This window comes from Panthera onca, chromosome B3 (genome assembly GCF_046562875.1).
Source record: "Panthera onca isolate mPanOnc1 chromosome B3, mPanOnc1 haplotype 2, whole genome shotgun sequence".
In the NCBI taxonomy this organism is placed as follows: Eukaryota; Metazoa; Chordata; class Mammalia; order Carnivora; family Felidae; genus Panthera; species Panthera onca.
In genome coordinates, this window is record NC_138344.1 from 99575194 (window position 1) to 99599063 (window position 23870).

The 23870-nt window shown below is 35.8% G+C and overlaps 1 protein-coding gene and 1 pseudogene across 3 annotated transcripts in view; one reads left to right on the top strand and one right to left on the bottom strand.

Moving 5' to 3' along the window:
• Nucleotides 1-23870, bottom strand: part of TXNDC16 (thioredoxin domain containing 16) — a 136381-nt gene that overhangs the window by 57041 nt on the left and 55470 nt on the right. For all 3 annotated transcript variants that reach the window (XM_060619850.3, XM_060619852.3, XM_060619849.3), the window contains exons 9-12: nt 20774-20924; nt 6927-7093; nt 6473-6533; nt 1092-1215 (exon numbers count right to left, since the gene is read on the bottom strand). In XM_060619850.3, coding sequence (XP_060475833.3) covers nt 1092-1215; nt 6473-6533; nt 6927-7093; nt 20774-20924 — 503 coding nt within the window. The remainder of the gene's footprint in view (nt 1-1091; nt 1216-6472; nt 6534-6926; nt 7094-20773; nt 20925-23870) is intronic.
• LOC132670636 (U2 spliceosomal RNA) lies at nt 2522-2686 on the top strand (annotated as a pseudogene).

Consider the following 23870-nt stretch of genomic DNA (forward strand, 5'->3'; position numbering starts at 1 on the left):
TATGGAGAACTCTGGCTTAAACCACAAGCAGTTCCAACCTCTGCATATTAGAAAAAAACTAGAACATAGCTCAATCCAAGAAACTGGTCACTGGTAACTGTTAAGGCTCAGAGCCCTTATTAAATTTATAATATAGATTTTGATCAAAATAATGAATGGACTTCATGAAAAGAATATGTAAATTGCTCCCTTCTTAGAGCTCATACTCGTATTATGTAAAACATTCAAGTATATACTAAATGAATACAAAAACGAAAAAGACATAATCCCTACTTTAGAGATATTATAGACGAGTGGATAAGAGAGAAATGTAAGTGAGCAATTACAGAATAGCATTAATCTTATGAAAGAAGTATCAGTAATAATAACGATCATAAATAATTTCAAGCCAGAATGCTTAAGTTCTAGACCAGGCTCCATCACGTGCCATTTGTGAGACCTTAACTCTGCTAAAGTAGAGTAGATACTCTAGAGTAGATCGCTTAACTCTGCTAAAACACCGATTCCACTACAAAATGAAGGAGACATCAGCTGAATGAATGACAGTCGAAGCAAATAATGTTTAGGGGAATAACCCTGAAACTACAAAATACTTCAAAAATATAAGCAATAAGAATAAAAAGAAATATAACATGTCAAAAGAAATTTTAAAATGTTATTGAAATTTACTTCCAAATTGTCAACAATCAGATTTATTTACAAGTACAACAATATTTATTCAGATTTTATTTTCTAATAGAAAAAATAAAAATAAAATACAATTTTGTGGCTCCTGGGTAATTTTTAAGCATGAAGTAGACCAGCAGAGCGGGAAGAACTGATTTTGAAGATAAAGGCACAGATGTGAAAAGCTAGAAGCCTGGCATGCAATAATGAAAGGTATCACACTAAACAAAATACAGCATCCCTACGTTTTCCACCAAATAAACTTGACAAAATGTAATGTGAAATGGATTTCATTAGGTTTTTTTCATAGGCTTGAATGTCAAAATATTCTAGGAGAAAGTTAATTCATTGAAATGTCACTGACCTTATGGGTACTGAGCAGGAATGAGGGGAAGTGGGGGAAGGAGCATCACAAAACATATTACCCATATCTGGACTTTGCACATCCTCATCTTCATCTTCTTGCATTTCTTCAATGTGTGTATTACCTTCCACACGGGATATTATTAATTCAGTATCATGTAACACCAAAAATTCCACTGGCGCTCCCTAGAAATACATGAATTTTTAAAAACATGACTAAAATATAAGAAAGCATTTAAAAAAAAATGTTTTACTTGTTTGATATTAAAATGAAACTAAATCTTTGAACTTCAGTTTTAAAATTAAATATAAGGGGCACCTGGGTGGCTCAGTCAGTTAAGCATCCGACTTCAGCTCAGGTCATGATCATGCGGTCCGTGAGTTTGAGCTTCGTGTCGGGCTCTGTGCTGACAGCTCAGATCCTGGAGCCTGCTTTGGATTCTGTGTCTCCCTCTCTCTCTGCCCCTCCCCCACTCACACTCTGTCTCTCAAAAATGAATAAATATTTTTTTTTTTCAACGTTTTTTTTTTTTTTTTTAATTTTATTTTTGGGACAGAGAGAGACAGAGCATGAACTGGGGAGGGGCAGAGAGAGGGAGACACAGAATCGGAAGCAGGCTCCAGGCTCTGAGCCATCAGCCCAGAGCCTGATGCGGGGCTCGAACTCACGGACCGCGAGATCGTGACCTGGCTGAAGTCGGACGCTTAACCGACTGCGCCACCCAGGCGCCCCAAAATGAATAAATATTAAAAAAAAAATTTTAAATAATATTAAATACAACAAAAAAGGAAATTCCACAATCCCTATAGAAAGTATCCAAAGCATACTTTATATAAAGATAGTGTGCACTACTGAAAAAAAAAATGGGAAAACAGAAATGAAAGCCTCATTTGCTTCTTGTCACAACTACATTATTCAACTGAAGTCTGAAACATTTCACACATAATGGTATGTCCCACCTCAATATAAAAGGGATATGTGCAATTTTATTGCAAACAGGACCAATCAAAATTATTCTGATACTCCACAGAAATATTCAAAATAATATCTCATCCTAAAACAATTCCAGTAAAATATTCAATTGCCTGTTTAGCTAAAAATGTAAAACTAATATCTGCCCCCAGATACTTTAAGAATATTTTAAGACTAGACTATCTAGTCCATTGAGATTAGTCCATTACAATTTCTTTCACTAATACCCAATGATCACATTTTAAAACCATGAAATTTTAGGCCACTAGATTACTTCAGTAAATAATCCCTGATTATAACCATACATTTGAATAAAGCTATAAAATAACTCTACGTGTATGTGTTCTTTGATAGCACATATCTTCATCTTCTTAATATTACATTCAAAGCAAGCAATTTTTCACTTCTACAGAAATATAACGGAGTTAAAAGTTTAAGCAACAAAAGTCAAACTAAATTTGTTTGAAATACACATAGATATTGTTGTAGGATATTTTTGTATTCAAATGCAACATTCACATCGCTTCTCGGCCTTTTGGCTAAGATCAAGTGTAGTATCTGTTCTTATCAAATGCAACATTCACACAGGAAAGAACACAAACTTTAAGTATATAGTTTGACCAATTTTTACGAAGTTGATACACTTCTATAATCTCCATGCAATTGAAGATATAGAACATTATTACCAGCACAGAGGCCACCCTCTTGCCTCTCCCTGTCATTACCCTCCCCCAAAGGTAATCACTAGTCTTTCATCACCATGTACAATTTTGCCAGTTTTTCAATTTGTTTAGTGGAACTATATACAGTTTGTACTTTTTTGTGACCACTTGTTTTGCTCAACACTATTTGTGAGGTGTACATTTAAAAGCAGTTTATTGTGGGGCGCCTGGGTGGCTCAGTCGGTTAAGCGTCCGACTTCGGCTCAGGTCATGATCTCGCAGTCCGTGAGTTCAAGCCCTGCGTCAGGCTCTGTGCTGACTGCTCAGAGCCTGGAGCCTGTTTCTGATTCTGTGTCTCCCTCTCTCTCTGACCCTCCCCCATTCATGCTCTGTCTCTCTCTGTCTCAAAAATAAATAAACGTTAAAAAAAAGATTAAAAAAAAATAAAAAAAATAAAAGCAGTTTATTGTTTTTCAATGATGTAATCATTACATGAATATAATAGTATATATGTATGTATGTATGTATCTAATGCATGCGTTTATCCATTATATTGCTCATGGACTTGTGTTATTTACAGCTTGGGACTATTATAAATACTAACTGCTATGAACATTACTGTAGCTGTCTTTTGGTGCACATGTATACGCATTTGTACTTAGGAATGGAATTGCTGGTTCACATGCTATATGTAGCTGCAGCTCTAGGAAGCACTGCCAGATACTTTTCCAATTTTCGTTGTACCAATTTTCACTCCTACCAGTAGTATACAAAAGTTCTTGTAACTCTACCTTCCTAAGAATCACTTGGTATTGTTACTTTTAAAATGTTTAGCCCATTCTGGTGGGTGAGTATTGGTATCTCTTGTTGTTTTATTTGCATTTCTACCTACAGTTTATTTGCTAATTGGATAGGGGAAATGCATCTTAGGATGGAGAGAATGAATCGTCTCCACCTTAATTCAGTATTCAAATGTGGTATCATTAAGTGAGAAAACCAGACCTCATCCACTTTAAGATAAGATAAAATACAAATAAACCAACATCTTGTCCAAAATGCTTAATGAAGCTAGGCAATCTAACTTCCTGTTTTTAGACAACATAAGGGAACAGAGGAACAAGGTAGATAACAGCAAAAGGAAACGGACAAATCCAGAATGAGGAAAAACTGGCCCCATTAATCTAAAATGTTAGTTGTTGAATCTAGGTAGTAGGTATTTGATTGTTCACTCTATTGTCCTACCTCTTGGTTTGATTTTATAAAAAATGCCAAAGAAAGGAATGAAAAAACTTAGATTTTAAGATTTTAAATTTTAAAAATTTAGATACTAAGAAAGATTCTAGGCATTAATACTATCCTCATAAAACTATGCTAATACACAAAGAACTCTTCTCAAAGCTTCTGAACATGTGTCCTCTCAGCCTAGAACATTCTCTCCCCATATATCCACAGGCATATTCCTTTGCTTTATGGTTACTAATCAGTGAGGTCTTCCAAGTCTACTCTCTCACCTTACCTTGACTTTTTTTTCCATTGTCCTTAACACCATCTGACATTCTACCTATACTGGTTTTGTATTTGCCTCCTGCCACTAGTATATTAGCTCCATGAGGGCAAAAATTTGCTTTTGTTCACTGTTATATCCTCAGAGCCTAGGACCGTGCATGAAACAAAGCAGGTATACAAAAAATACTTATGGAATGATTGAATGGATGAATAGTGTTTATTGAGCACTTACGAATGTATTGGCCCTGTGCCAATTTAGCACTTTATATATATTTTTTAATATACTGACCCAACTACTCTTTAAATAGATATTGTTATGAACCTTACTTTACAATGAAAAAAAAAAAAAAAAAAAAAAGAGAGACACACACATAGAAATCAAGTAATTTGCCCAGAGTTACAAAGCAGGATTTGAACTAGGCAGTAAGATTCTAGAGCATAAACTCTTAATACTATATTGCTAATCACTGCCATAGGGAAAAAAAAATTGGAAGAACTAATGCAATACTAACAGATATGTTTTATACCTTACTATATATTACAAGGCTTGTAGTGTAGTAATATGAATATACAATACTATCTCTGCAACCACTTCTATACTTTAAGGACCCTCAAAACCTTTACCTGGAAAGAGAGAAAGAAAGAATGATTATACAATCCCAGGATGAATATTACTGCCCTGAGGAGAAGGTTAAAAAAAAAAAAAATTGCACTGAACTCAATAAAGAGACTCATAGAAAAGACTATTCTATCCTTTACAGAAAACATCTTTGCAGAGATAGCTATCTTATAACCTATCTTACCTCATACTATACAAAATTTTTTATTTTGACAATTTAAGAAATCAAAACTGGGAAACGAGCAGGAGCTTTAACTTTTCCATAAAACCTACCTCCAAATAATAAATATTACAATTTCTCATTTAAGGATCTTGATCGACTAGGAAAAAAATAGCTTCAGAAAGTATTCTTTCCACGACCTGGCTAAAAAGCAGAGCATACTAGCTACATACTACACACATTTGAACAATACTACAGTTTTTAAAATATTTTCATATTTTGTCTTATAAATTCCTAATAAGTTAGATGGGAAGGTTTTATGAATATTTCACAAATGAGAAAATTGAGCTTGGAGAAGTTAATTCATTTTTCTGGTCTCAGAACGAGAAGGAACACAACTCAAGTCTTCTGACTCAACCTAGTATTCATGTCATAGACTTAGGCAAGAGAATTTACGTTTAATCTGTCTGGCAGTTCATAAACGTATCAATCAATCTTTAGCATATTTATATGATATTTTGAAATGTTCAGAATTAAAGAGTTCTTAAGAAAAATTTAAGAAAAATGTAAGAAAAAAGGGACAATAGCAGAAATTTACAAAGGAAATACAAATGGGAAATAAGCCTTTAAAAATGTTCAAACTCACTAGTAATCAAAGGCATGCAAATTAAAACAAGAGCTTTGTCTATAGAGAAGATTTTTTTTAAAGATGGTAATGCTCAGTAGGGGCAAAGATTTATGAGGAACAAGAAATTCTAAACCCTGCTGGTTTCTGGAGGGCAATTTGACAATGTATTCTATAAACATCCTTAAAAATTCCCACTTCCTTTGCCAAATTTCACCTCCAACAATTTAGCCAAAGGAAACAATCAGTGATGTTCAAGACAATGTAAAAAGGCAGGCATCATAGCACAATAGCAAGTAATTAAATATGATTTTATGTGAAAAGTAGGTTATAGAGCATGACCCTAATTTTCTTAAAAATATATATATATTTTTTTAAGAAAATGATGATATAGGGGGCGCCTGGGTGGCGCAGTCGGTTAAGCGTCCGACTTCAGCCAGGTCACGATCTCGCGGTCCGTGAGTTTGAGCCCCGCGTCAGGCTCTGGGCTGATGGCTCGGAGCCTGGAGCCTGTTTCTGATTCTGTGTCTCCCTCTCTCTCTCTGCCCCTCCCCCGTTCATGCTCTGTCTCTCTCTGTCCCAAAAATAAAATAAAAAACGTTGGAAAAAAAAAAAAAATTTAAAAAAAAAAAAAAAAAAAAAAAAAGAAAATGATGATATATATATATATATATATATATATATATATATATATATACCTAGTATATATACCTAGGATATATAGATATGGAAATAGACTAACAAATGAGGGAAAATAAATAACACCAAAACGTTAACAGCAATAATCTTTGAATAGTGGCAATTTACAGAATTTCTTCTATAATAAGCATATACTTCTGACCACATGCATTAACTTTCTTTTAATAAACATTGTAGACCAATATATAAAATGACTAACCTCTTCTGCTCTTCTGAAGACCACATTAGCATGTTGAGGAATGTCCACTTCCAAAGAGTCCCTTTTTCAAAATGGAAATAAATGTTTTACATTGCTAATCTGAAGAATCACAGTCATCAGGATGTCAATATGAAAGAGAACTATATGTTCTTATACTGAACACAATTTATGAAAAAAGATTACAATTTAGTGACTCTCAGAAAGTGCAGACATAAAGACAGACCAGATTTGCTAGTCTCCATCTTGATCTAGAACTTCATATTAGCAAAGTTTAAAGGTCTAAATTTTAATCAAGCTACTAATTAATGCACAGAATTTAGCTCAGCGACTGGCTCTAACTATATGACAATTTACTAGAGATTTGAGTTTATTGACAAGTGAATATACTGCCATATTTAAAAAACAGAAAAACAGTGTTTTGCTAAATACAGTGACTATACAATGTTTAAGATACCTTAACAAGAGTAGAACTCCCGCTTTCCCCAGAAGACGCCAAGCAACCCATTCTGCAGTTCTTCTGTCAGCTTCATGTGTTGCTTGCTGACTAACAATAAAAACCAGTGGTAATCCTAGTTGCAGATGAACGGTTGAAACCTGTTGAGGGTCTTCAGCAACTTCAGTCTTCATTTAAAAAGAGAACAAAATGTCTTCACTGTGAGGAAATACGGTTCCAACATTTGGATGTAAACTCTAATTCTTATTAATAAAGTCATGAGTAAGAAAACCAAGTCTGTGAAATAAATCCAACATTAACAGAAATCATCTCAGCATTTCCTGAGGTTAAGCTTCCCAATGTACCTATATAGTTCAAGCATTATAAAACTAACATATTTACAAAGAGTTAAACGTGAAATTACAATGACAAGGAATAAGCATATTATAAAGAAATAAACAAACAAAAAACAATAAATAAAACAGTGTGGTACTGATAAATGAAGAGATATTTCAAATGAAATAGAATAACTAAGGAATAAGTCCTTTCACATAAGAATTAAACATGTAATAAATGACACAGAACCATGAGGAACATCTGAGTTTGGACAGCAGCTTGAACATATACATCTAATTTTACTCCCTCAAGAAATCCCAGGAAAACTACAGCAGGGAGATTTTTTTAAAAGAGATAAACATACATATGTGAAGAAAGGAAAAGAGAAAAGGCAAAAAATTTTTGGAAGCTAAAGAACAGAATAATAATGGACTTAGAGTCTAACAAAGCAAACCCATAAGCCATGAGAGAAAGCTAAGAAACAATTCAATTTTAACTGCAGAATCCTACAATTGCTCAAGATCGGTCAGTGCCTGGTATCTCTGGTACTGGGAGAGAAACACTGGAGGGGGAAGTGGCAAAAAGGCTAAAAAATAAGGAGGAATGGGTAAAAGCTTTGGAGAGAAGTTAGATCCAGAGATTCCTCTCCCTGACTCTAAGAGCTTAGGCAACTGTCCCTCCCTCACACCAGAAGAAATCTGGGGGGGACTTCAGGAAAGCTGAAAAGTGTGAATACCACGCCAGAAGAGAGGGGAGTAAGTAACCAAATGCTGAGGCACTCCTAGCTCCCTACCCACTCAGTTCCCAGAATATAGTGGCCAGACTTCTGTCCTCCCAGCAGAAGACTCGAAGATCCTTTTCCAAGAATTGTGAATAACCCCAAGAAAAAATCTGAGTATACTGACATTAGGGTTCATCAAAAAGAAACACCCTATGGAACTCAGAGTTAACGAGTCTCATCTACATTCTCAGAACTTCCAATCAGCTTTTTAGTTTCATATTCTAACTCACAAACAGATATCCAAGAAGTAACAAACATCTGAGGAAAGCCTCTAACATAAAAGAGACCAGAACAAACAGAAAAATACAGAACATGGAAAAAATACAGACTATTCAGGAGGAAGGTTCAGAAAACTACTTCTCATAAGTTCAAGGTGATGGGAAGATATTGCATCCATAAAGAAATAAAAAATAAAGTTTAATAAATCTGCCAGAAAGTAGAGCAAAAAATGAAAAATGGGAGAGAAAATGTAATAAAGGTGAAGGACTGGTTCAAGAGGTCCAATGTCCAACTAAGAGCCCCAGAAAGAGAGAAGGAAGAAAATAAAAGGGGAGAAATCATCACTGAAATAAACACAAAAGTTTCCTATGACTGAAGGAACATAAACTGCCAGACTGAAAGAGCCCACTGAGTAACCAAAGAGTGGATAAAAGCACATACACAGGAAGATGTATTCTTGCAAGGTTTGCAATTATTGAGGATTTTTTTTAATCCTAAAAGTTTCTAAAGAGAAACTTTTTTCTCTTTAGAGAAACAGTATTTACCGATGGTAGGCGGAATCCTAAAATGGCCCCCAAGATTCCCAGCATACAAATCTTGTATAATCCCAATTCCTAGGATAGCCATTCCCTTAATTAGGTTACATTATAGAAGACTGTCATAGCACAATGCAGCCAGAGCCCTGCTGGCTCTGAAGGAGGAAGCAGCAATTTTTTGAGAAGACCATGTGGCGAGGACCTGAGAATAGCCTATAGGAGCTGAGAGCAACACCAGCCAACAAGCAGCAGGAAAGTGGAGACATCTTACAACCACATGCAACTGAATTATACCAAAGCTCGAATGGGTAGAACAGCATGAAGGAATAGAAAGACCTGTTTTCTTCTTTGTGTATTTGGAGAACAATAAGTAATTTAGCATTATAAAGTGAAAAGGAGGAACAAGCAATAAGGATGGAGATCTAGCAAGGGCCCAAATTATTAAAAACCATTATATCCTCCAAAGAAAGTAGGGCTTTCTTCTGTAAGTAAACTGAAATCATTTAGAAACTGTAAGATGGGTGCCTGTGTTGGTCAGCCAGTTAAGCGTCCAACTCTTGATTTTGGGGCCTAGGTCATGATCTCGCAGTCGTGAGATCGAGCCCCACTTCAGGCTCTGTGTTGAGCATGGAGCCTGCTTAAGAGTCTCTCTCTCCCTCTGCCCCCTCCCCTGCTCACACATGCATGTGCACACACACACTCTCTCTCAAAAAAAAAATATTATAAAAAAATAAACTTGTAAGAAATATTGTAACGTGTTTAAAAATATTACTCTGACAGCAATAGTGAGTATAAACTCAACATGAGTAAAAAAAAAAAAAAGGGAAGACTAGAGACTAGATCAGTTACTATTACTAAAATAGGACATGAGAGTTGGTGAAAACTTCAATTAAGGCATTAGCTGTTAGAATGAATTCAAAAGATATCTAGGTTGTAAAATTATAGAGGTGGGGAGATGCAGAAAATGAGAATGATTTCCCAGGTTTCTGTTACTAATGACTAGACAGTAATTAACAAAGATAATGGAGAAAGAACAGATGGTGGAGAAGGACAACACATTGATGTTGGACATATTGAGCTTAAGGAGAGATACAGCTAATTAGTAGTTAGATATACAAGAGATACAGTATAATTAGTAGTTAGATATATGGGTCAGAAAGTGCAAAGAAAAATTTGACCTGAAAGTTCTGATTATCAAATCAGTGTAGTTAATGCTATAAAAACAGATAAGATCACTTGGAGGGTATATTCTGAGCATCTATCACTGTGTATATAGAAAAGTACTCTAAAACCTAATGGCTTCAAATAACAAGAATCACTTATTTTGTTCATATATTTGCAAGCTTATCTCTGCTCCATATGGCATTAGCAGGGCGCCTGGACTGGATGCTGGAGGTCGGCTTTAAAGATGGATCATTCATTGGCTAGCAAGCTGATGCTGACTTTAAGAGCTCAGCCATCACTGTGCACTAGGGGCCTCAATTCCTCTTCACTAGAATTTCTCCTCAGATTTAATCTCACAGCATGGTACCTGGGTTTCAAGAATGAGTAACCAAAAAGAACAAAGGAGAAGCACAAGGCATTCTGTGACATATAGCCTCAGGAGTTACACATCATCACTTCAGCCCCATTCCACTGGTGAAGGCAGTCACAGAGGCCCAACCAGTGTCAAGGAGAAGGGCACAGACTCCACTGGATAGGCACAGTGATAAGGTTAGCTTATGGATAAGGAGATGCTTATGGAATGGGAGATACTGTTATTTCCATCTTTGGAATATACAATCAAAGTCCGATGGGATAGGGCTTTGGAGGCCTTGGGGAGAGGAACCAGTGTATTTTGCAAGTAGGAGAGATGTGAATTGTTATGGTCAGTAGTCAACCCTCCGGCTGTAACAATTCACACCTCCCCCCACCCATATGCAAAACACACTTATCAAAGATTCTCAGGCTTCATCCCATCAGACTTTTGAAGATCAATGCAAAGTCTAAGATCTCATCCTCTACATTCAGGTCCAGGTGTTGATGAAGTTCCTCTAGTGTGGTCCCAAGGATAGAGGACCTTCAGAACTGTTCTCAGTCTGAAGACCTATGAACTAAAGAGATAAATTATTTGTCCCTAATACATACTCAACAATGACTGAGCAGGCACGGGATGAGGGCTATATACACTCCTGTTTCAAAGGAGAGAAAAAGGAGGCACACAGTAGTCATTAGGGCACAGGGTTCTTTAGTCCATCCAGGGACATGTTGCCAGTTAATTGATTATGGCTCAGTCCTACTCCCTAAGGGTTGTTCTCTGAGGCTTTTAATGATAAACTCTGGGCCCTCTGTCCCCCAGCTCATCCTTTCTTTCTTTTTTTTTTTTTTCAATATATGAAATTTATTGTCAAATTGGTTTCCATACAACACCCAGTGCTCATCCCAAAAGGTGCCCTCCTCAATACCCACCACCCACCCTCCCCACCCTCCCACCCCCCCATCAACCCTCAGTTTGTTCTCAGTTTTTAAGAGTCTCTTATGCTTTGGCTCTCTCCCACTCTAGCCTTTTTTTTTTTTTCCTTCCCCTCCCCCATGGGTTTCTGTTAAGTTTCTCAGGATCCACATAAGAGTGAAACCATATGGTATCTGTCTTTCTCTGTATGGCTTATTTCACTTAGCATAACACTTTCCAGTTCCATCCACGTTGCTACAAAGGGCCATATTTCATTCTTTCTCATTGCCACGTAGTACTCCATTGTGTATATAAACCACAATTTCTTTATCCATTCATCAGTTGATGGACATTTAGGCTCCTTCCATAATTTGGCTATTGTTGAGAGTGCTGCTATAAACATTGGGGTACAAGTGCCCCTATGCATCAGTACTCCTGTATCCCTTGGGTAAATTCCTAGCGGTGCTACTGCTGGGTCATAGGGTAGGTCCATTTTTAATTTTTTGAGGAACGTCCACACTGTTTTCCAGGATGCCCAGCTCATCCTTTCTAGTTTACAAAAAAAAGGTGCTGTGTTTGCAGCTGAGTAGATTTCTCAGCCTGTTCCTGCTGATAGAAATTTGGGGACCCAAAGAACTCTTCATTTTGTGCTGTTTCTGTGCTGTGCTGTGTCCCTTTCGTGGTCCGTGGGTTCAGGCCCCGCGTCGGGCTCTGTGCTGACACCTCAGAGCCTGGAGCCTGCTTCAGATTCTGTGTCTCCCTCTCTCTGACCCTCCCCCGTTCATGCTCTGTCTCTCTCTGTCTCAAAAATGAATAAACGTTAAAAAAAAAATTTTTAAAACTTGTAGTTTCTTAATCATAAAAGCTATAATCCATTCCATTAGACAAAAGACAAAATCAAAAAAGTCCTTGATAGATAGAAAAAGTAACAGATTATTACCAAAAAATTGCAATTAGTAATTTTATATATCCATAAAAATACTATGTACTTTATGTAAAATATTATAGTAATATATATTTTAGAAAACAGTATAATATATATTTTATATAAAATACATAAATGTTTTATAGTTGATATTTTTATAAAATATTTTATATTTTTTATAAAATATTTTATGTATTTTATGTAAAAATATATAAATTGTTAAAAGAGAACATACAAAAGTTAACAAAACACTCCTGTATTGGGGGGATTACCAATATTTTTCTAAAATTCATGTTACTATTAAATTACTTAGAAATTAATTTTCAAAAAAAGGATATAAAGGCGAAATGGATTGTAAGAGATGCTATGAACTACTATACACCTATACCTTGGATGAACTAGAAGATGTGGATAAATTCCCAGACACATACAATTTACTAAGACTGAATATGTAGAAATAGAAAATCTGAACAGACATATAACAAGGAGATTGAATCAGTAATCAAAAACCTCTCAACAAAGAAAAGCCCAGGCCCAGATGGCTTCACTGAAGAATTCTATCAAACATTAAAGAAGAATTAATGCAAATCCTTCAAAACTCTTCCCAAAAAGAGAACACTTCCAAACTCACTGTAGGAGGCCAACTACTTTGATACCAAAGCCAGGCAAGATACTGCAAGGAAACTGCAAGAAAATATCCCTGACGAATACTGATGCAAATATCCTCAACAAAGTACTTGTAAACTGAATTCAACAGCACATTAAAAAAACTAAACCCATTAGCCAGTAGAATTTATCCCTGGGATGAAGGGTGGTTCAAAATCAATCCATGTAATATACTACATTAGGAGGACAAAGGACAAAAATCACAAGATCATCTCAACTGATGAAGAAAAAGTATTTGATCAAATTTAACAGTCTTTCATGACAAAAACATTCAACAAACTAAGAAGAGAAGATTACCTCAACATAATAAATGTTATATATGAAAAGCCCACAGCTAAAATCATACTCAACAGTGACAAACTGAGAGCTTTTCCTCTAAGATCAGGAACAAAGCAATGATGCCCACTCTTGCCACTTCTGTTTAACATAGTAATTAGTTAACAGAGCAACGAGGCAAATCAATCAATCAATAATAAATAAATAGCATACAATTAAAAGAGAAAAAGCAAAATTATCTCTGTAGACAGATGACATGATCTTCTATGCAGAAAACCCTAAAGATTCCACAAAAAGTACTGTCCAAACTAATGAATGAATTCACAAAGTTGCAGGATATAAAATCAACACTGAGAAATCAATTGTGTTTCTATGCACTAACAAGGAGCTATCCAAAAAGGAAACTAAGAAAATAATCCCATTTATAATAGCATCAAAAAGAATAAAATACTTAGGAATAAGTTTAACCAAGAAAGCAAAAGACTTATACACTGAAAACTATAAAACATTGCTAGAAGAAATTAAAGAAGATGCAAATAAACGTAAAGACATCCCAATCATGTTCATGGGCTAGATTTAATATTGTTAAAATGTCCATACTACCCAAAGTCATCTACAAATTCAATGCAATCCTTATCAAAATCCCAATGGCATTTTTACAGAAACAGAAAAAAAAAATCCTAAAATTCATGTGGAATCTCAAGGGACGCCAAATAGCCAAAAAAATCTTAAGAAAGAATAAAGCTGGAGGCCTCACAACTCCTGATTTCAAAACATACTGCATTTAAACACAGACCAATAGAACAGAATAGAGAGCCCAGAAATAAGCTCTTGCATACATGGTCAAATGATCTTTGACAAGGGAACCAAGGCTATACAATGGGTAAAAGAAAGTCTCTTCAACAAATGGTGCTGGGAAAACTAGATATCCACATGCAAAAGAATTAAGAAATTTTCATCTTATACCCATACAAAAATAACTCAAGATGAACTAGCAACCTAAATGAAACTATAAAACTCCTAGAAGAAAATGTAGGGGAAAGCCTTATGACACTAGAACACAAATGATTTCTTGGAAATGACATCACAGGCACAGGCAACAAAAGCAAAAATAGACAAATAGAACTACATCAAACTTAAACACATCTGCACTGTGGGACGAAATAATCAAAAAGGGAGAAAATACTGCAAGCCATTATCAGATAAGGGGTTAATATCCAGAATAAAGAACTACAACTTAACAACATCAACAACAAAATAACAACTTAAAAAAGGGCAAAGGACTGGAATAGACATTTCTCCAAAGAAGATATACAAATGACCAACAGGCATATGAAAAACTTAACTGATCATCGGGGATATGCAAAGTAAAACCACAGTGAGATTATCAAAACCATTAGAATGGCTAATATTAAAACAACAATAACACAAAATAACAAGAATTGGCAAGGATGCGGAGAGATTAAAAACTCTTGCACACAGTTGGTGGGCATGTAAAATGATGCAGCCACTATATAGAAAAGTATAAAGTTTGCTCAAAAAATTAAAAACAGAACTACCATATGATCCAGCAAGTTCATTTCTGGTATATATCCAAAAGAATTAAAAGCAAGATCTCAAAGAGAGATTTGCAAACCCATCTTCACTGCAGCATTATTCACAATGGCCAAGATGTGGAAGCAACCTACTCATCAATGATAAATCAATAAATAAAATGTTATACATAACACCTCAAGAAGGGAGGTGGGTGTGGGGATGTGTTAAATAGGTGATGGGGATTAAGGAGTATACTTGTTGTGATAAACACCAAGTGATGTATGGAAGTGTTGAATCACTATATTGTACATCTGAAACTAATATTACATTGTATGTTAACTAACTAGAATGTAAATAAAAAAGTTTTTTTTAAGAATGCCAATATTCACAACATAGAAAAAAAGAAGGTAATCCTGACAAATACTACAACATGGATGAACCTTGAGGACATTATGCTAAGTGAAATAAGCCAATTACAAAAAGACAAATACTACATGATTCCACTTATATGAGGTCTCTAAAGTAATCCAATTCATAGAAACAGAAAACAGAATGATTGCCAAGGCTGGAGAGATGGGGAAATGGGGAGCTGCTTCTCAATGGGTACAGAGTTTCATTCATTCAAGATGAAAAAGTTCTAGAGATCTGTTGTACAACAATATGCATAGACTCAACAATACTGTTTTATACACTTATAAGAGGGTAAATTTATGTTATGTATTTTTTGCCACAATAAAAAAAAGGAAATGAGGCAATAATGAAAGGAGCCAACACCCTGCTATATATAATGCTGCACACTGCCACATGAGTCTTCAAGGAATAAGAGAAGCTAAATGAACAAACCATAATAGCATCCTTCTAATTACCTACAGAAAAGAGTAGGTTTAACTTAATTCAAGTGTCTTGAATCTGAGACAGCGTTCTCAGATGCACAAATAAAAAATTAACATTTTCAGATAAATTATACTACATTTTTATCTGTTTTTAAACATTTTATCAGATATTTGGACTTGAAGAGTCTCCTTGGTATCCAGATAAAAGCTTTATTTCTATATACCAGAATAAATTGAATCCAATATAGAGAAACCCATCAGCATCTAAAATGTTTTTGGTATTAGCCAACAGGACAATAACCAAATCATCTTCCTATCTATCTTCAACATCGGGAACCTTAAGAAGGCACCTAGGTAACTCCATACCTGCCAGAATGTCTCTTAATCAATTCAAGATTGAAACCCACTTAAAAATTCTATGTTCAAGATTTATTTTCAGTTTGTGAGGATTAAAATGACATGCCCACAACCTGATTATAAGACATAGTTGTGTTATATATCTACAATTAAGTATACAAGCACTCTATCTTCTTAATACACACACACACACACACTCCCAATCTTCACCTATTTTCACATGCTTAGAAGTGAAATAATAATGTCAATCATTGCAATGATCAAGCACACAAAAAGTCTGCAAAAAAGTCCAAATCCCAGTTTATAGTTTTATTAATGTTTACAGATAATGTAAACACATGAATTATCTCATATTCTGGACCCACAAGCCTAGGCTAGTTTACAAGACACCTTACTAATCATACAAAACCTAACTATGAGTGAACCCCAAAAGCCTGTATATAGATTAATGTGGAAGACAATAAAGGAGGAATGGTTAAGAGAAATGTGAGAGGGGAGGATGAGCATCAGTGGGGTTGTGAGAAAATAAGAACAAAGTAAGAAACACTACCAAAGTAAACTACTAGTAAGTCTTATTGTTAAGAACTTGTAAGAAGTAATTAAATTTAGGTACTAACTTCAAGGACCTCTCTATTGCCACCCCCATCCCCTGTTCTAGCTTACTATACCATCAAAAGGCATAAACCAGGTACATCAAATCTTGTTCTAAGAGGTGTTTTCTGTCAGTGTTTGGCCTTTGTTTTTTAACCTCCAGTGTTTTCTCCAAGAACAAAAACAACCTCAAATACTGATGTAGCCAAATGTTTAAAATACCAAGATGGAAAAGTGACCAAACTAGCTCAGAACCCTTTATCATCTTCCCATTCCTGCAGGGGTAAGCTTTAGCCATCCCACCAAGAGTCACAGGGAACCTTACATCAAGGCTTGTCTCCCTTTTCTGTACTTTGCATTCATTTGCTCTGTTCGGATGGGGACAAATCCACTAATCTGTGCTTTTGGACTGCCAAGGCTTTCTAGGCTGACACCAAGGTTTAGATTCTCAGCCTAGCTCTCCAACTTAGCACTGATTTTCAGTTCTGTCTTTCAGATCTTTCTTGGCTCCATGCTACTGGCCATTCCTACCTATCCCTGTGTTTAGCCAGGCTTCTGGAACCTCTGCCTGAATACTACATCTCAGTTACCTAGTTATCTAAGGGAAGTAAGATGCTGAGGCAATAAGACACTGAGGCATCATTTTGTGAGAGGGTTGAAACAAAATGCAATTTAGCTTACTTCTTTTTTTAACTAGTACCTATTTTTTATTTACTATGAAAAATGGTACATGTACACCAAAGTAGAATGAATACTAAATGAGGAATATAATGACCTCCACACAGTACCCATTACACAGTTCCAACAGTTGTACGCTTGTTTTTTTTGTTTTGGTTTTTTTTTTAATATATATATATAATTTATTGTCAAGTTAGCTAACATACAGTATATACAGTGTACTCTTAGCTTCAGGGGTATATTCCTGTGATTCATCACTTACATACAACACCCAGTGCTCATCCCAACAAGTGCCCTCCTCGATGTCCATCACCCATTTGCCCCCTTCCTCCCAACCCCACCAACCCTCAGGTCGTTCTCTGTATTTAAGAGTCTCTTATGGTTTGCCTCCCTCTCTGTAACTATTTTTTTTCTTCCCCCATGGTCTTCTGTTGTTTCTCAAATTCCACAAATGAGTGAAAACATATGAAATCTGTCTTTCTCTGACTGACTTATTTCACTTAGCATAATACCCTCCAGTTCCATCCATGTTGTTGCATATGGCAAGATTTCATTCTTTTTCATCGCTGAATAGTATTCCATTGTATATATACCCCATCTTCTTTATCCATTCATCAGTTGATGGACATTTGAGCTCTTTCCATAATTTGGCTATTGTTGATAATGCTGCTATAAACATTGGGGTATATGTGCCCCTATGAATCAGCATTTTTGTATCCTTTGGATACAATAGCACTAGTAGTGCTAATGCTGGGTTGTAAGGTAATTCTTTTTTTTTTAAGTTTATTTATTTTGAGAGAGAGTGAGTGGGGGAGGGGCAGAGAAAGAGGGAGAGACAGAATCCCAAGCAGGCTCCACACTGTCAGCGTGCAGAGCCTGATGCAGGGCTTGAACTTACAAACCACGACATCATGACCTGAGCCAAAGTCAAGAGTCGGACGTTTAACCAACTGAGCCACACAGGCTGCCCTTAGGGTAATACTATTTTGAATTTTTTGAGGAACTTCCACACTGTTTTCCAGAGTGGCTGTACCAGGAAACAAACTCCAATTTAGAAGGGACTTGGATTGACTAGTATTACTAGTATTACTAGTAATTACTTTTGGGTGAATAGTGGCTTGGAGCAGGGGCACCTGCTCTGCACAGTTCTAGGAGTGCCATTTACCTTGTTCTTTCTAGAACGTATGTTTCAGGAGCTGCCATTCACATATAATATAATACAAATGGTGTACATGGCATCGTGCTTTCAAGGAAGGCCACATTTCACTGAATACCAAGTCATTATGAAATCTTCAGAGTTTTTGTTTTTTAATGTCAAAACTAGCATTACAGGGGCACCTGGATGGCTCAGTCGGTTGAGCATCTGACTTCGGCTCAGGTCATGATCTCATGGTCTGTGAGTTCAAGCACATCAGGCTCTGTGCTGACAGCTCAGAGCCTGGAGCCTGCTTCAGATTCTGTGTCTCCCTCTCTCTCTCCTCCCCGGCTCATGCTGTGTGTGCTTGTGTCTCAAAAATAAACATTAAAAAAAATTTAAAAACTAACTTTCCATAATTTCTGATAAGTACATATAGTAAAGTGAAGTAAGACCAGAGAATTGCCCTCCTCATTATCTATCTTTTAAAAAAAAAACAGTTTTAAAACATAGCAAAACAAAACTAATAAGCAGAAACTTTAGGAATGGGACAGGACTTCAAGCCAGAATGTGGTAGTCAAAAAAGGAAATGCATATTTTTAGTAAAACTTGGGATTAGTTCTAGTCCTGCCTCAAAGAGCAAAAGTAGTACTGGTGAGTAGACAAAATCCTGAGAATTCTTAGTAATATTTCTGCATTGGGTAAAAAGGAAAGGAGTCTAGAGAGAACTGAGGCTTGTGAAGAACTGAACGTGAGCTGGTGTCTTTCTCAGGGTTCTATGCTGAAATGGAAGACAAAACAAATTCAGGGGATATTCTCTCCAAGGAAGTAAGAAATATGCCCCCTCTGCCATGTGAAAGGAAAGGAAAAAGATTTATATACCGCTTTAAAAAAAAAATATTTGAAGGCAAAATCCAACCAAACAAAAACTGACTCAAAATAAACTCCGGAATGAAGCCAGTAAAACTGGGGCTGATAAACTCTGAATCTATTTAAATGTAGAAGAAAAGCTTTTATAAGAGAAGGGAATTATAGTTACAAAATAAAATACAAGTATTACAAACCTTAATAATTAAAAATAACATAAAACTAACAAGAATCAGAGGGGTAAGAGGAGGGCCGCCTGGGTGGCTCAGTTGGTTAAGTGTCTGACTTGGGCTCAGATCATGATCTCACAGTTCGTGGGTTCGAGCCCCACGTGGGGCTCTGTGCTGACACCTCAGGTCCTGAAGCCTGCTTCAGATTCTGTGTCTCCCTCTCTCTCTGCCCCTCCCCCACTGGCACTCTGTCTCTCTCTTAAAAATAAATAAACATTAAAAAAATGAAAGAAGGGTAAGAGGAGCTAAGATGGAAATAAATATATTAACTTGATTTTCTCATTTTTCACAGCAAAAAGTAGATCAATTCTATCTAAAATGAAAATGTGTAGTTTTTAAAAAAAATAATTAGTTTCTTAATGTTTTTCATAATCATTTTCAACATTCAAAACATTTCCTAAAGAGCCCACAAATGAACAAATGATATATCAAAATTTCCGTAATCCCTCTTTTCACATCACCTTCTTTTTCCTCTGCTGAATTCAAGTAAGAATATAAATTTCTTAGTATAAAGTAGCACATACAATAGGATGTGTCCATTAATCCACACACCCACAGACACTGTATGTATCTATATGGGTACAGACTGGTGTGATGGTCATCTGACTTCTAATATTTCTGAGTGCCAGGATTAGATGGCTTAAAAATTTTTTTTTCTTTATATTTTGCCACACTGTTTGGATTATTTATAATACACATGCATCATTTTTATTTACAAAGGAAGTAGTCAGTAAGAAGGCCTACTGAAGGTTTTGTGCATGCTCAGGACAATCCTTCAAACTTTCAGAGAGAAAGGTCTGATGATCACCATCTCTATAAATTCTTCCCAGCTAGCACTAAGGAAAGTGGGGCACCAGAAATGCTATAGCCCAATATTTACCAACTTTTAAAGTAGCCATCAAAACATTCACAAAAGAAGTCTTTCCTAACCATGATATGATCTTTGTGATCTTGGAGTGGTTGCAGTTCATTATAACTACCAAAGAGGGGGGCCTGGATGGCTCAATCACTTAAGCTGCTCACTCTTGATTTTGACTCAGGTCCTGATCTAGATTCATGAGTTCGAGCCCCACATCTGGCTCCACACGATCTTCTTGGGATTCTCTCTCCCCCTCTCTCTCTGCCCCTCCCCTGCTCATGTTCTCTCTCTCTCTCTCTCTGAAATAAATTAAAAAAAAAAAAAAAAAGAAATATTTATTTAAAAAAAAAAACTACCACAGAATATTTCCACTTACACGAAGCTATATTTGGATTTCAATGCAACAATACTTCCAGGCATTAAAATATCATTTCATGAATATTATTCTAGTCTACCTTTAATAAGTAGTTACTCATAAATCACCCTCAATGAGTATGTCCAAGGAAATGGGAAAAGATAGAGCACATCTAAATAAAATTTAGCGTATCTGTGGATGAAAACTTAATAAATTTTATGTATGAATTATCTAATATATTAAAGTAAGAAACATACCAGCAGAGGTGCTTCCATTGTCTTAATAAATCGATGAATGTTTAGTGTAGTCAGTGGCTGTTCCATCAGTGTTCTTCTACATTGCTGGGTCAAATCCAAGACTTGTTTACAATGAAAAAAGTAGAAATGTGCATTTTCTATGGCCTCAGTGCTGCAAATTAAAAATTAGGGACACAAGACAACACATGAAGAAGTTCAACGTATGATCTTTCTACCATCCAGAAAGACATAGTTCCAAGTATCTTTGCCTTTAAGTCTCATGCTATTGAATTACCTTTTTAGTAAAAATGTAAAACAGTAAAACAAAATAAAATGGACCTAAGCGAAAAAGAAGGTACAGTTTTTGAGTTGTATAAGCAACTTTTTTCCCTGAGCTCTTTAATATGGTAGTTTCTAAATTAGATTACAGGCAGGTCTACACAATTTTTTTTTTTTTTTTTTAATAAAAGACTGTCACCTTGAGGACAAGGAGATTATCTTCAAATGTAGTTGCTTTTCTAGAACTATGCTAAATAAAGCCTTGTAACACAAATTTTCTAGGTTTAATTTAAACTCAAATCTGTTTTGAATAAACTTCAGCCAAAACATGCCTTAAGATAGAAACCATGTGACAGTTTGTGGGAGTTTGTGAGTTTGTATCTGAAATATTACAAAACTCAGCAAATATGGCTTATAATTTGAGTTCTGGCATCCTGTCAATATGACAATTCAAAGGTAAACTTATAGTGGGTAAGTAAGGTTTGCCAAAATTAAAATAACATTTTAAAAATCTCCATATGGCATTAGTAGGGTTTGGTAAAAACTGTAAATTTTTATTTTTAAAATGTTATTTCAATTCTTGATACATGCTTAAACTGAGATCTGAGGTTCACTGATTTCAAATTTGATGATAAACCAATTTCTAATAGATTTACTGATTAAAGAAATGATCACTCAAGGATTACTTAATGTGTACTAAATACAAAAGACTCAGATGAATAAGATAATTCAAATACTTGAGGGGCTTAGAATAAAGTGAATATATTTAGTTTTTTTAATGTAGTTTATAAGTGCTATAACATGCAAAGTGCTATGAGAAACAGAAATATTTCATTCTGCTTCAAGTCAGGGAGAAGAAACAAAGGGAGAGGAAGATCACAGAGATTAAAAACAGTAAAGAAAAGAATGACTTCTCCAAGAAGATAAGACAAATGGGTACTTTAGACAAAGGAAATATATAGCCAAGACCCAATCAAAGTATGTAATTTTTTAAGGAGAACCCTAAATATACTGAAAGTAAAGTGCTGAAAGCAGGAGGACCCAGCTGAGGTTGGACCTCATATCATAACCTCTGAAATAATAAAATAATACTGGAAAATTACTGAATCAGAGATCATGGGTTGTAGGTAACCAAAAAGGTAGTGGGGGGGGGGGGCTACTTATTGGAAGTGTAGAACTATATACTACAGGATACAAGGAAAATTCAAGTAAGTGGATCAGAGAATGAACATATAAATCTGAATAGCAAGAGTTCAAGGGACCTTCATTTTGCCATTAATACCTTTCAGCTCCCAACTCTCTCTATAATGACAACTCTCTCGGGGAGCCTAGGTGGCTCAGTCAGTTAAGCACCGACTTTGGCTCAAGTCATGATCTCACAGTTCATGAGTTTGAGCCCTGCATCAGGCTCTGTGCTGACAGCTCACAGCCTGGAGCCTGTTTCGGATTCTGTCTCTCTCTCTCTCTCTCTCTCTCTGCTCCTCCCCTGCTCATGCTCTTCCTCTCTATCCTTCCAAAATAAACATTAAAATATATATACATATATATGTATATATATATATGTGTGTGTATACACACACACACACACACACACACACACACACACACGACAATTCTCTCTGCTTTACTTCTACATGGGCAAAACATTCCTATAAGCAAGAGAGCCAAAACACTGTATAGTTTAGTTTCTCCATGCTCAATTCCAAGTTCCTGAGAGGGGACCTAATTTGCTCAGATAAGCCAGTGGGCTGGCTGACCGTGGATCAGATGGCCATCTCTGATTTAACTGACAGTGATAAATGGGGTGAGGGTATAACATGTTTCTTGGTCTATACACAGATTCTTAAAGAAGGGAGTACGGGGAGGTAACAGAAACCCCTCGTGTTCCTATGGTATCTACCTCTTATGCTACCTATCATGTACACCTCCCTTAACCAACATATAATTTCAAACAAATTCAGGCGCAATGTGCTATAACAACTAATATACTAGACTTATCCAGTGTTACAGCCCCAGCAACTAGAATAGTGCCTACCACACAGAAGGCATTCAATAAATATTTGTTGAGTAAAAGAATGAACAAAGGAAAAAATGCATTCACCTCTCCTCTACTAAGAGACAACCCTAAGTCATAGCCAACTTCTTCATCTAGAAGTCATGCCATATGACTATTGTACTCTGAATCCACAGTACCTTCCTGTCATATCAGGTCTAGGTATGATCACTCACCATCTTGCTATCCACGAAAAAATGAGTATTCAAACATCTCCAATGCATCATACACTCAAAAGTATACAAAAGAAAAAAAAAAGAAGAACTGGATATCTTAAAATTCTCATTTTAAAAATAAGGGAAAGCAAAAACCCCTCAAGAACATTACCATGTTTAGCCATAGATCAGAAAATATACTACGTATATAGTATATCTTGCTGAACAGAATTTGTAAGATAAAATGACAGAACCTATATACATAATAAATAAATAACTTAAAAACACTCCTCTATGTTTTAGGCATGTCACCTTTATTTACAACTATAAAGTTGAAAATAATAAATAAAGAAGCTAGTGACACACACAAAAAAGTATAAACAATTAACCCTCAGAAAAACTGTGGAGCTAGGATAGAACCGCCATGAGATGAGAATAAGAAGGCTTCCCCCAGTCTACACTGGGAGTAGCAAACCAGCTGCTCATCGTTATCTCAAGACTCCATGACTTAGGGCAAAGCTCTGTGGTACCGTCAACACAAGTCTCAAATTGTTAAAAATATTAATTTTTATACAAACAGTAAACACGCATCATAGTTTTATTTAACTCGTTAATAAGGGAACCAGCAGAA